The sequence below is a fragment of the Canis lupus genome, chromosome 30 (genome assembly GCF_003254725.2).
Source record: "Canis lupus dingo isolate Sandy chromosome 30, ASM325472v2, whole genome shotgun sequence".
Classification (NCBI taxonomy): domain Eukaryota; kingdom Metazoa; phylum Chordata; class Mammalia; order Carnivora; family Canidae; genus Canis; species Canis lupus.
In genome coordinates, this window is record NC_064272.1 from 8098633 (window position 1) to 8111711 (window position 13079).

Genomic DNA, 13079 nt, shown 5'->3' on the forward strand with positions numbered 1-13079 from the left:
AGGCCCATAGCTTCAGGTTCTAGCAAGGGACTGAATTCCCAGGGCACGATCCTCTTCCTGGGAGCATTTCTACATCAAATCCTCAACTCAAGGCTTTTCTACAAGATGATCATACTGTGCCCTGCCTATCTCCTGAGGCTTGAATGTGGACAAAAATGTCTACCTAGGAATTCCCAAGTCTTTAAATTTCCACCAGTGGTGGTGTTTTAACCTACTTCTGGGCCTCCTAGGTTTGCTGCGCTAGGAGGATGGCAAAAGGGGGTAGTTCAATGTACAGAAAGGTGGAACTGAACTTCCCCTAACTCCAGGTGGGATAGGCAAACATTTTCTGCAAAAGGCCAAAAATTTTAGGAGGCCACATATGATCTTTGTCAAACATTCTTCTTTGGGTTGGTTTTTGTTTGGTTTGGTTAGTTGGCTGTTTTCATTATAAAATATTTGTAACTGGGGAGCCTGGGTCGCTCAGTTGGTTGACCCTCTGACTCTTGACTTTGGCTCAGGTCATGATCTCAGGGTCATGAGACTGAGCTATGTGTCAGGCAAGTGTGGAGCCTGCTTAGGATTCTCTCTCTTCCTTTCTCTGCCCCTCCTCTCTGCAGGTCACTCACACTCTCTCTCTAAAAATATATTTTTTTTTATTATATATATATTATACATATATTTCATTATATATTTATTTTTAATTTTAAAAAATTAAAAATCAAAAAATAACATATACATAACATAAAATTTACCATTTTAACCATTTTTTATTTGATTTGATTTGGTAGTGAGAGAGGGTTCAAGAGCAAGGTGGGGAAGCAGGGTGGAGGGACAGGGAGAGAGGGAATCTTTAGCAGGCTCCATGCCCAGCACACAGTCCCGATGTGGGGCTGGATCTCACAACCCGGAGATCATGACCTGAGTCAAAATCAAGGGTCACATGCTTAACCAACTAAACCACCCACACACTCCACTATTTTAATCATTTTTAAGTATACATTTCTGTTATTAAGTACATTCACATTAGTGTGCAACCATTGCCACTAGTCTCCAGAAATTTTTACATTTGTAAAGCTAAAACTCTATACCAGTTGAACATTAACTCCTCCTTCCACCTCCACTGCCCAGCCCCTGGCAACCACCATTCCTGCCAGCAACCACCATTCCTATTTTCTATCTCATGAATCTGACTACTTGAGGAAACTCACAGAAGAGGAATATGAGGTGGCCAGTTGGGTTCCTTCCACTTTTTAGTTATTGTGAATAATGCTACTACAAACATGGGTGTACAAATATCTATCTGGGTCTCTTTCACTTCTTTTGGGTATATACTGGATCATATAATTCTGTTTAATTTTTTGAGGACTCACAATACTGTTTTCCTTTTAAAAAAAAGATTTTATTTATTTATTCATAAGAGACACAGAGAGGCAGAGACACAGGCAGAGGGAGAAGCAGGCTCCCCACAGGGAGCCCAATATGGTACTTGATCCTGGGACCTCAGGATCATGCCCTGAGCTGAAGGCAGACGCTCAACCACTGAGCCACCCAGGGGTCCCTGAACACACTGTTTTCCACAGCAGATGTACCACCAGCAATGCATAAAGGTTCCAATAAAGGTTCCAATTTCTCCGCATCCTTGACAACACCTATTACTTTCTGCGGGGTTTTTTTTTTTATTAATAGCCATTGTAATGGGTGTAAAGTAGTATCTCACTGTGGTTTTAAGATATTTGTATTTATCCAATGATTAGTGGTATTAAACATCTATCTTTTCATGTACTTATTGGCCATTTATGTATCTTCTTTGGAGAAACGTCTATTTAAGTCCTTTACTCATTTTTTTTAAATTTTTATTTATTTATTTATTTATTTATTTATTTATTTATTTATTTATTTATTTATAATAGTCACAGAGAGAGAGAGAGAAAGAGAGGCAGAGACATAGGCAGAGGGAGAAGCAGGCTCCATGCACCGGGAGCCCGACGTGGGATTTGATCCCGGGTCTCCAGGATCGTGCCCTGGGCCAAAGGCAGGCGCCAAACCGCTGCACCACCCAGGGATCCCCCTTTACTCATTTTTTAAAAAGATTTTATTTAAAATAAAATAAAATAAAATAAAATAAAATAAAATAAAATAAAATAAAAATAATTTTTAAAAAAGTTTTTATTTATTTATTCATGAGAGAGAGACAGAGAGGCAGAGACACAGGTTTGAGAGAGAAGCAGGCTCCATGCAGGGAGCCCAATGTGAGACTCGATCCTGGGACTCCAGGAGCATGCCCTGGGCCAAAGGTAGGCGCTCAACCACTGAGCCACCCAGGTGTCCCCCTTTCCCCATTTTTTAATCATGTTTGATTTTTTACTATTGAGTTAAGTCTGTTTTTTACAATCCTTTAAACGTGTAAAAATTATTCTTCAGCTCACAGCTTATTACAAAAACATGTCATGGGCCATTTGACCCCTGAGGCCAGAATTTGCCCAACTCCCTCATTTTACATTTGAGGACAGTGAGCCCCTAAGAGAGGCAGTGACTGTCCCAAGTCTCCTCACTCTCATGTAAAGTTGTAGTGGTCTCTGAAGCCACTACTTCATTCATCAACAAAAAATTTTTTTTAGATTTTATTTATTTGAGAGAGAGCAAGAAAGAGGGAGAGAGATAATGAGTAGGGGAGAGGCAGATGGATAGGGAGAGGCAGACTCCCCACTGGGCACCTCTCTGAGCTTCTGTTTCACCATCACTAATACAAGATTGGCCTAGACCATGGCTTCTTTAGCCTTTTTGGAGTGAGAATTAACTCCTCTCCTCAAATATGAATACACAATATTATACATGATTTCAGGGTTTACTCAATTTTTTTTTTTAATTTTTATTTATTTATGATAGTCACACAGAGAGAGAGAGAGAGAGAGAGAGAGGCAGAGACACAGGCAGAGGGAGAAGCAGGCTCCATGCACCGGGAGCCCGACGTGGGATTCGATCCCGGGTCTCCAGGATCGCGCCCTGGGCCAAAGGCAGGCGCCAAACCGCTGCGCCACCCAGGGATCCCGGGTTTACTCAATTTGTGTCACCTTTCCATGGACCCAAAGTAACCCTTAGACTATATGACCATACAACCAAAGCTTAGAAGGCCTTCCTTGTATATGCTCTATATATGACAGTCCTCCAGCACCCCTAGAATGGGACAGGCAAGGGACCAAGGAGAGGGGACACCAGGGCCTGGGTCTCCCTTGCTACCAAAAAGTATCCATTACCATGAAGCTAGCCAGTGTATGCAAAGGTTCCAATCTACTTTTCAAAGTTTATCTTCTTTTACTCTTTCTTCTTGGCCTATGCTCTAGGCAAATTGGACTATACAGATAGTATAGTGGAATATCCTTTCTTCATCTCCACACACCCAAACTCCGCCTGTTTTTTAAGGCTTCGGATGCCTTCTCTATTTTCCCCACCCCTTCTCCCAAACTAGAAGCCACCTTATCCTACTCTGAACACTCCCAGAACTCTGTCTGTATCCCTCTTAAGGAATTTATTATGTTCTCCCTTATATTATAGTTGTGCCTCCACTCCTAACAGGTAGGAACAGCACCTTTTACCCTTTATAAAGAGCCTTCTCACATATTCCTTATCTCATCTGAGTGAAAACTGGATACTGGCCCATTTAGACTTTGGTCTCTTGGCTAAACAATGGTCTCACCCAACTCCCTTAGGGGCAGCTCATCCATCCCCCTTCACCTCTGAGTAATAGACTCAGATCAAAGGCTCCCAATTGCCTTCCTCAGAAGTTCCAATTTCAGGATTCCAACACACTGGCATATTTGGTGCAAAATGTCCAAGGTAATTTCTCACTATTAATGAAGAACAAATTTAACAATTTAAAAATATAGAGCACCCAGAGTAGTGCCCAGCACACTATATAGGTGTTGGGCATTATTAATACTGAAATTTTAATACTTATGAGACAGGTATGGCAGAGGCTTTTGGTGCTCTGTACACATCCATGACCCACTTCTGATTTCAGCTGCTGCCTGGGACAGTGATGTGCAGGTTTCCAGCAATCTCTCCTTCAGGACCCTATCTGTCTCCTTGCTTTTCTGCCCAGAGCTGCTGCTTCTCACAAGCTCACTCAGCCCATGAAGTACAGGGACATTCGTAAGCATTAATTTTCATCTGATGAATTACCTGCCTCCCCTTCCTACACCGCTACAACCTCCACCATTATCCAGGGGAAGATAACAGAAATCCTAATTACAGCTTAATCGGTTAGTATCCCACTCCCTGGCATCTTTATCAACACCTTCCCGAGGAACTTCAGGCCATCTGCCTTTACTCTTCTGATCCTCCGGCTTTGAGCCCGTTAGCACTTTTTCACGGGGCAACAACGGGCCGAGAACAGGGATGGCAGAGTCACAGGTCACACTGCCAAGAAAGGGATGAAAAGAGAGTAAAGGAGCCTTGAGACAGGCCTTTTTTCCGCCCTAGGCTCTTAGCAAAGCCAGCCCTCAAGGGGGTGACTACATGAAGCAGCTCGAGGCACAAAAAGGCAGAGGCAGACTCAGAGACTGACACTGCGCAGGCGCGGGGAGGGGACTAGGGTTCCCTCTCAGGTTCACCCAGCTGCCTCCGCAAGGGCCAGAGGGAAAGCACAGCCCCGCGTGCGAGAAGCCTCCATTCTGTACACCCCAATTCCTCTGAGACCCTCAGACCATCTAGGAAATGTATGGGAAACCACCTTCTGAGGCCCTCGGGCCGCCCCGCACTCCCCGCCTAGAGCTCGCCCAAACCCGGAAAGCGGGTGCCAGGACTGTCGAGGCGCCAAGGCAGGAAGAACCTCCAGGCCGGTCGGATTCGGCCCTCCTCGCCACCTTCTCACCTCTTTGTCCGCCGCTTTCTCCTCGATACCTAGCAGCGCGTACAGGTCCATCTGTAAGAGCTCCTTGGCCACCGCCATGGTTCCAACCCTGACTGGATTCGTACTACAACTCCCAAGAGTCTAAGCGTGCGTAAGGATTCCCGGGGACTGTCACCCCAAACGGACTGAATGGCGCTTAGCCCCCTGGGAAATGTGTACTGGATCGGGCTTGACTGCCTCTGAGGGAAGCAAGCAGCCGTGAATGAACTACGCCTCCCAGCAGCCTCCGCGCCCGCCGTTCCCGCTCCCGGGCTAGCGTGCAGATCGCGGTTTTCCTGCCAAGGCCGCGGCAAGCATGCGCTGGGGGCGTGGGGCGTGGGGCGGGACTTAGTGAAAGTCCAAGGGTCCCCGGACCGGATTGGAGTGGTCTCGGTTTTGTGGACCCTGCGTCGCCGCGCCGGCCACGAGAATGGAGAGTAGGTGCTACGGCTGTGCTGTCAAGTTTACCCTCTTCAAGAAGGAGGCGAGTCTTCTCCCCGCGGGCTCGAAGGGCCAGGGAGGACGGGGCGTGGAGGAAAAGCACAGGACTTGCAGTCCGTAGACTTGGTTTTATGGCCCCTTTACAGCAGTGTGGTTTTGATGAAGTCACTGAACCTCAGTTTCCATTTCTATAAAATGGGGCTAGCGCTCCCTCGCTTTCGGGGTTGGCACGAGGGTCCAGCGATGTGCTGGAGGTGAAAGTACCCTATAAACTGGAGAGCACCCTTCTGCCCTTCCTAGAAAGGTAGGCTTTTCTGTCCACCAAGTGTATGAGATACAGCTCTTTCCTTCTCTCCACACTGCTCCTCTGCAGCCCAGTCTTAGTTACTACCCTGCGATTACTCTCCATCACACCGTGCCCCTTACTCTCTGTCCTGAAATCTTCATCACACAGCCTGCCCTTACCAGGTTTTTTGAGTTAGATTACTGCACTTCGTCCTGCTCCCAGGGCACATGGCAACGTCTCTTTTTGTCTTCTGCACAGGCCCCTAAATTCTCCTAGTGAGCTTCCTCTGCTCAGTTGTGACCAGGAGCTAGGTACCATAGTGAATGAATGAATAGCACAGTTAGGGGGGCAGATCGTGTAGCACCTGAAACCTGGGTTTTGGAATCAGGGTGGTCAGGGTTCAGATTTGAACTCAGCTGTCTTATCCATGGAATGACCTTGGTTTGAGCAAGTCATGTAACCTCTCTGAACCTAAGATAGGAATAATAATGGTGGTCATCAGGATTGAGTAACTACTGTGCATAAATTGTGAGCATTTTGTCAGATGATGAATGTTACATACTGAACTTAGTGCCTGGCACACAATAAGTGTTTAATAAATGGAGGCTATTGTTATACTGAAGACAAGCCATCCTCCATCTTTGCTAAGGCAGAAAAGGTAGAGCTCTGCACTCTCTGATTCTCCTATGTTGAAGAGTCAGTGGCCTGCAGCATGAAGTTTTACCTATTTGTTTTCTACACCCCAGTGTCGGGGAATTGAAGACAGGATAGAAAACATGGGAATTTTGCATAAAGCTTTACTTGATTTGAATAAAAGACTGGAGACTGAGGAATCGCTTTACCCTCCACCCCTGTCTTTCCTCAGGCCTTAGGGGCCCCACTCCTCCTCCTCCCAGCAGCTGGTCACAACTTCAGTGTCTTCCCTCTCTGTGTGCTTGGAGAGTCCCAGGGAGGAGCCTACAGGGGCGGGTGAGAGATGGATCCCCTACTTCATGTTTCTTACAGTACGGCTGTAAGAATTGTGGCCGGGCCTTCTGTTCTGGCTGCCTTAGCTTCAGTGCAGCGGTGCCCCGGACTGGAAATACTCAGCAGAAAGTCTGCAAGCAGTGCCATGAGGTCCTGACCAGGTGAGAAGTTGACATGGGCGAGAGTTTAGCCAAGCATGGTACCAGGCAGCTGGCCAGCCCACACAGCTTTGTGCTCTGTGGCTAGAGATCAGCTCAGGAAGTGTTTGGAGTGGGAGGTACTGACTGGCAGATGGCAGGACTTCTGATACCAGTTTTCTTCTCTATAGAGGATCTTCTCCTGCCAATGCCTCCAAGTGGTCACCACCTCAGAACTATAAGAAGTAAGTGTTGAACGAACAGAGAGGCAAATAGGGATGGGGAAAAGACAAAGGAGCCAAAGAGTAGGACTCTCTTCCCAGCCTCTAGAACAAATGAGCACAAGGTCAGGAGAATATTATCTCTCAGCCTCCTGACTGCCCTCTTGGGCTCAAAAAGTAGCTCATCAGCCCTCTCCCCAGAAGGCTGGGCAAGGTCTTTGGTAGACCTTGTCTTCTCAGCCAGACCCTCCGGTTAGTCAGCTGGATTGGGTTGCAGGGTGACATGAATGAGGACTACAGAATATTGTCCATTGGAGGCCTCCCTGGATGCCTAGAAATTATTTGAATGGGAAACGGTGAGTAGGTGCCTTCACCCCTTCCTTCTGCATTCTTCAAGAACCTTATCTCATACCCTGCCAGGCGCGTGGCAGCCTTGGAAGCCAAGCGGAAGCCCAAAACTCCTCAGAGCCAGGGACTGATCCAGCAAGACCAAGTCATCGCTGAGCGCCTAGCACGGCTCCGCCAACAGAACAAGCCCAGTGAGTGGGGGCAGACAGGGTGACCTAAAAGGTACCATCTAGGCCTCCTGGGACTAGGATTCCTCTGGGTCTTACAAGGCTTCTCTATACCAATTTCAGAGTCAGTGGCCTCACAGGCGGAGATAGAAGCCAGGCTAGCTGCACTGAGGGATGACCCCCAGGGTTCCATCCCTTCCACCCAGGAGGTGGAGGCACGGCTTGCTGCACTACAGGGCAGAGTTCTGCCTTCACAGACCTCCCAGCTGGTAGGTGCTTGTGGGGGACAGGGCTCCTAGGCTAAGGGCCTAGCAGAAGCCCAGATACATTGGCAAAACCTCCCACCCTCACCTCTTGAGCCTCAAGCCAAGGAACCAGGGACAAGCAGTAGGAAGGGGTGGGGGAGGAAGGAGTGTAAGATTAGTCCCCTTTCCCTGAGCTTTGGAAACTCTTCAGCATCCACCCCTAACCTAGACTGTTCTGCACCTCACAGTTTTGCCCTCCCCCTAACCTGCTCCCCACTGAAGTTCCCTCCTCTGAGCAGGCACATCAGCCACCAGACACCAGGACCCAAGCCCAGCAGGCACAGGATCTGCTGACACAGCTGGCAGCGGAGGTGGCTATTGATGAGAGCTCAGAACGAGGAGGCCCAGGTAACTTCTGCACCTGAATCCCCCAGAGACCTGCCCCCCACTCTTTCCCCAAGTGGGAACAACCCTGCTGCCCACTCTCTGGGACACAAATGTAAATCAGAGAACAATCAACATTGTAAACCATGGTTTGCTCTAACAGGAGCCAGTGTAAGCCTCACAGATAAGTGTGTGGGCTTCAGAATCAGACAGTGATTTCTTATACTACCACTTAAACTAGCTCTGTGACCCTGGGGAAGTTACTTGCCCTAAGCATCACTATCATCATCTATAAAATGGAGGCATATGTGGTAAAACCCATCTCACAGGGAAATCACAAGAAGTAAATGAGATCATCTAATAAGCACTTAAGGCCCTGCCTGGCTCATAGTAAGTGTTCAGTGAATGTTCTCTGCGATGATGATGATAAGGATGAGGAACAGGTTATTTAAATTTATTTAAAATTCGGGAACCCTGGGTAGCGCAGTGGTTTAGCGTCTCCCTTTGGCCCAGGGCGCGATCCTGGAGACCTGGGATCGAATCCCACGTTGGGCTCCTGGTGCATGGAGCCTGCTTCTCCCTCTGCCTATGTCTCTGCCTCTCTCTCTCTCTTTCTCTCTCTCTCTCTGTGACTATCATAAATAAATTTAAAAAAAATTTTAAATTTATTTAAAATTCAGTGAAATTTGGGGCACCAGGGTGGTTCAGTCGGTTAAGCATCTGATTCTTAATCTCAAAGCTCAGGTCTTGGTCTTAGGGTTGTGAGTTCAAGTCTGTGTTGGGCTCCACACTGGGGGTGGGATCTACTTAAAACTAATAATAATTAAATGAAATTGAAACTTTGGTTCCTCAGGGCACCTGGGTGGCTCAGTCAGTTAAGCATCTGCCTTCGGCTCAGGTCCCAGGATCCTGGGATTGAGCCCCACATCGGGCTCCCTGCTCAGCAGGGAGTCTACTTCTCCCTCTGTCCATCACTTAACTCATGCGCTTGTGCTCTCTCTCTTTCAAATAATAAAATCTTTAAAAATAAATAAAATTCAGTTTCTCAGTGGTACAGCCACATTTCAAGGGCTATTAAACTACAGTCTTGGACAGCACAAATACAGACCATGATATGGAACATATCTGTTATTTCTTTTTAAGATTTTATTTATTTATTCATGAGAGACACACACACACACAGAGGCAGAGACACAGGCAGAGAAGCAGGCTCCATGCAGGGAGCCCAATGTGGGACTCGATCCCGGGTCTCTCTAGGATCATGCCCTGGGCTGAAGGCGGCGCTAAACCACAGAGCCACCCAGGCTGCCCACATTTCTGTTGTTATAAAAAAATTGTGTTGGACAGTTCTGTTCAAATGCTTCAGAGCAGTGGTTCTCAACCAAGGATGATTTTCCCTCTGGGGCCATATAACAATATCTGGAGACTCTCTGGTGTCACAGCTTAGAGGGTACCACTGGCATCCAGAGAGCAGAGGCTAGGAATGCTGCTAAACATATAGTGCATTGGACAGTCCCTACAACAAAGAATTATCCTGTCCATAATATCAATGAATCAAGTATGAGAAACCCTGCTTTAGAGACATAATCACATTGAATGCCCTCCATAATCTTGTATATACTATTATCTATATTTTATAAGTGAGAAAACTGAGGCTCAGTGAGCTTAAGGAATTTGACCGAGGTCATGGGTATTAAGTGACAGAGCTGGGACTCAAACCCAAAGCTATCTGATTTTGAACCTCTTGTTCTGAAATGCTTCGCTAAAGGGAACCATGTCAAAGCCACAGCCACTCTGGTAGAGCTCTTCCTGCCTAGCCTTCATCTTCTTTGTGTTCTCTCTGTGCTGCTCTCTGTAAATATGCAGTCCAGCCTGTGAGGCAGAGAGGCTGACTGAGGCTTAGCTTCCCTGTGTCCTCATCTTGGGCAGTGATGCTCATACCATGGGATACCCACTCTAAGGGCAACATGTAAAAATATCAGGGGTAGAGATGGATGTAGTTGAAAAAAAAAAAACATGCCTAAGATTACTAGTATTTTGTATTTGGAAAAATGGAGGAAAGATTCATTTTATTTGTAATATAAACCACAGGAGCTAGTGCTGAATAAAAAACTGATAATCTATGATTTTTATTTTATTTTATTTTAAGATTTTATTTATTTATTCATGAGAGACAGAGAGAGAGAGAGAAGCAGAGACATAGGCAGAGGGAGAAGAAGGCTCCCTACAAGGAGCCCAGTGTGGGATGTGGGACCCAGTCCTGGATCCTGGCCTGGGATCACACCCTGAGCCAGAGCCAGAGGCTCAGCCACTGAGCCACTCAGGCATTCCTAACCTGTGATTTTTATTATTTTTATTTTTTAAATATTTATTTATTTATTATTTATGATAGAGAGAGAGAGAGAGAGAGCAGAGACACAGGAGGAGGGAGAAGCAGGCTGCATGCCAGGAGCCTGACGTGGGACTCGATCCCGGGACCCCAGGATCGTGCCCTGGGCCAAAGGCAGGCGCTAAACCACTGAGCCACCCAGGGATCCCCCCCTAACCTGTGATTTTTAAAGGAAGTTCAGAAATGGGCTCACTGGCTTCTGATGAGAGATCTTGGACTGTCTCTGCCTCCCTGACTATTTCTCTCCTTCCAGCTGCCTCTATCCAGAATGACCTCAACCGAGGCGGCCCCGGGGGCCAAAGTGCTACTTCCAAGGGGCAGGCCACTCAGTCCCTGGAAGAGGAGAAGAGCAGGCTGCTGGCCCAAGCAGCCATTGAGCTGCGGGAAGAGAACACAAGGCAGGAGAAGATCCTGGCACTCGCCAAGCGCTTGGCCGTACTGCGGGGACAAGACCCTGACAAAGGTAGAGGCTGGAAGTAGCAGCTCACTGTGTCCATCGGGCAGGCTTCCCCACTCACACCCCCAGGCCAACCTCTACAAAATGACTACTCCCTGCCATGCTGAGCCAGGTGCTGGGAATTCCTGTGCTCAGAGGTCTCTCAAGCTTTGCCCAGAGCCACAAGGAAGGTACCGGGGCAAAGAAATGGAAAAGGAATACATAGCAGTTGTAGGGCCTGGGGACCCTCAGTCCATTCAGAAGCAATCTTCCGCTCCTGTCCTCTAGCCCTGAAGGGTAGGGTAGGGCAGGGAGGGGCAGGATCTGATCAGTTGGGACAGAGGCTGCCTAGCTCTGGAACAAGTGCCACTAGAAAGCAAACCAGCTCCTGGGGGCAGTACAGCTACTGAGGTGAACTCTCTACACATTACTCCTTCCCCCCCTGTACCTGTTCCTCCAAGTGACCCTCCAGGACTATCACCTCCCAGACAGTGATGAGGATGAGGATGAGGAGACGGCCATCCAGAGAGTTCTGCAGCAGGTAGGCCCTGCCTTACCCACCTGACCACCTCCTGTCCTGTCCCTGTCTCATTGCCCCGCCACCTACCAGGCTCCATTCACCTTGCCTCCTCTCTCATGCTGAAGCCACTCTGCAGCTCATATTCTGGCTGGGGCCCCACTGTCCTGCCCACTGGCCCCTTGAGATGGGGTATCAGTAGCCACAGGCAACAGATAAAGGGAGATGAGTTGAGAAGTTAAGGCCACAGAGCATGGAATTATTCGTGGGGAAGAGGGTCAGTGTCTAGGCCTGGAACAGGGAGCTGCACCTCTTCACCCTGTCCACAGCTCACTGAAGAAGCTGCCCTGGATGAGGCAAGTGGCTTTAACATCCCTGCGGAGCCTGCTGTCCGAGCTCGGGCCCAGTCCTGCAGGGCAGAGCCTGAGGTGAGAAAAGCCCCTGGCCACCACCACAGCCATCTGGTCCTGCAGTGATCTCCCACACCTTACTTTCCCCATTCCTCTCTGGTCTTGGCAGGTGAAGGCCGTGGCCACCAGGCCTGAGGCTGAGGAAGAAGAGCTCCCCTGGTGCTGCATCTGCAATGAGGATGCCACCATGCGCTGCGCTGACTGTGACGGGGACCTCTACTGTGCCCGCTGCTTCCGGTGAGGGCAGGTGGAATGTTCTTTTCCACTGGGAGAAGTCAAGGGCCACCTATGATCCCTGACCTATCTGTCTCTGCTCCGTAGGGAAGGCCATGATGCCTTTGAACTTAAGGAGCATCAGACGTCTGCCTATTGCCCCCCGCGTGCAGGCCGAGAGCACTGAGGAAGCCAGGCAGGCAAGCCCACAGGCAGTCGTGCAGGCCAGTGCGCCTGCCCCTGAGCCCAGCCTCAGGGCACCCAATGGAGGAGTGCATCAGGCTAGACTGCTCGTGGATGTGCCCTTTCCTGAGCCTCAGTGTCCCCAGAAGGAGGAAGGATTCTCTATTTGAGATGATAACTGGGGGAGCCAGAGGGAAAGCAGAAGTCAGGAGCCCTCCAACAGCCAAGTCTGGACTGAGAATGAGGCATGGTGGGGAAAGATGAGACTGAATCTAAGGGTGATGAGCCTTGAAACTTGGTCAAGGGCCTAGGGCTCTTCCCTGGGACTTAGTGGATCTAATAAAAAATGTTAACTCCTTGAACCCAGCATCTCTTATCTCTAGAACCCTGTGGACTCTAAGCCTGAGCCCCTAGAGAGGTAGCAAGACCAGGACTTCAACGCAAAGTTCAGTCCTGTGGTGTGAGCAAAAAGATGGGGCCACCCTGCAGGCTTCTCCAGGCAGAAACAGTCCCATCCACCTTGGAGGCCTCACATGAAGTAAGCATGGATATTTGCTTAGTTGATCTGAACTGTGCATCCTGCTCCAGGCACCCCAGTATAGCCCCCAGGCTCCGCCATATTGGATTTCTCAGCCTCCCTGGTACTCAGACAATGCATGCACAAATAGTGAATGCATACTCTGCTTCCTGCCTAACTCCCAAAGGATGCCACCTCTCCGGGCTCCTGTCTCAACCTTCCTGCCATTCAGACCCGGTATCTTTCCAGCAACACCTCCAGAGCTGACTCCTAGCCTCTCTGCTTAGCTTCTGCTTTTTCTCTTTCTGCTGCTTGACTGGAGCCAGCTCTGGATAGTCCTCAGCCTGAT

The 13079-nt window shown here is 48.7% G+C and overlaps 2 protein-coding genes across 2 annotated transcripts in view; one reads left to right on the top strand and one right to left on the bottom strand.

Annotated features, from left to right (window-relative positions):
• Nucleotides 1-5015, bottom strand: part of DNAJC17 (DnaJ heat shock protein family (Hsp40) member C17) — a 41881-nt gene extending 36866 nt beyond the window's left edge. The window contains exon 1 of the mRNA XM_025473162.3: nt 4853-5015. Coding sequence (XP_025328947.1) covers nt 4853-4930 — 78 coding nt within the window. The 5' untranslated portion in view covers nt 4931-5015. The remainder of the gene's footprint in view (nt 1-4852) is intronic.
• A 147-nt stretch (nt 5016-5162) lies between these two features.
• On the top strand, nt 5163-12575 carry ZFYVE19 (zinc finger FYVE-type containing 19). Its single transcript, XM_025473161.3, has 11 exons — nt 5163-5354; nt 6603-6724; nt 6892-6945; nt 7342-7460; nt 7560-7705; nt 7981-8089; nt 10708-10917; nt 11352-11431; nt 11737-11835; nt 11927-12054; nt 12139-12575. The coding sequence occupies exons 1-11, from the start codon at nt 5301-5303 to the stop codon at nt 12215-12217; spliced, it is 1200 nt and encodes a 399-aa protein (XP_025328946.1). The 5' UTR covers nt 5163-5300; the 3' UTR covers nt 12218-12575.
• Nucleotides 12576-13079: the final 504 nt, after the last annotated feature.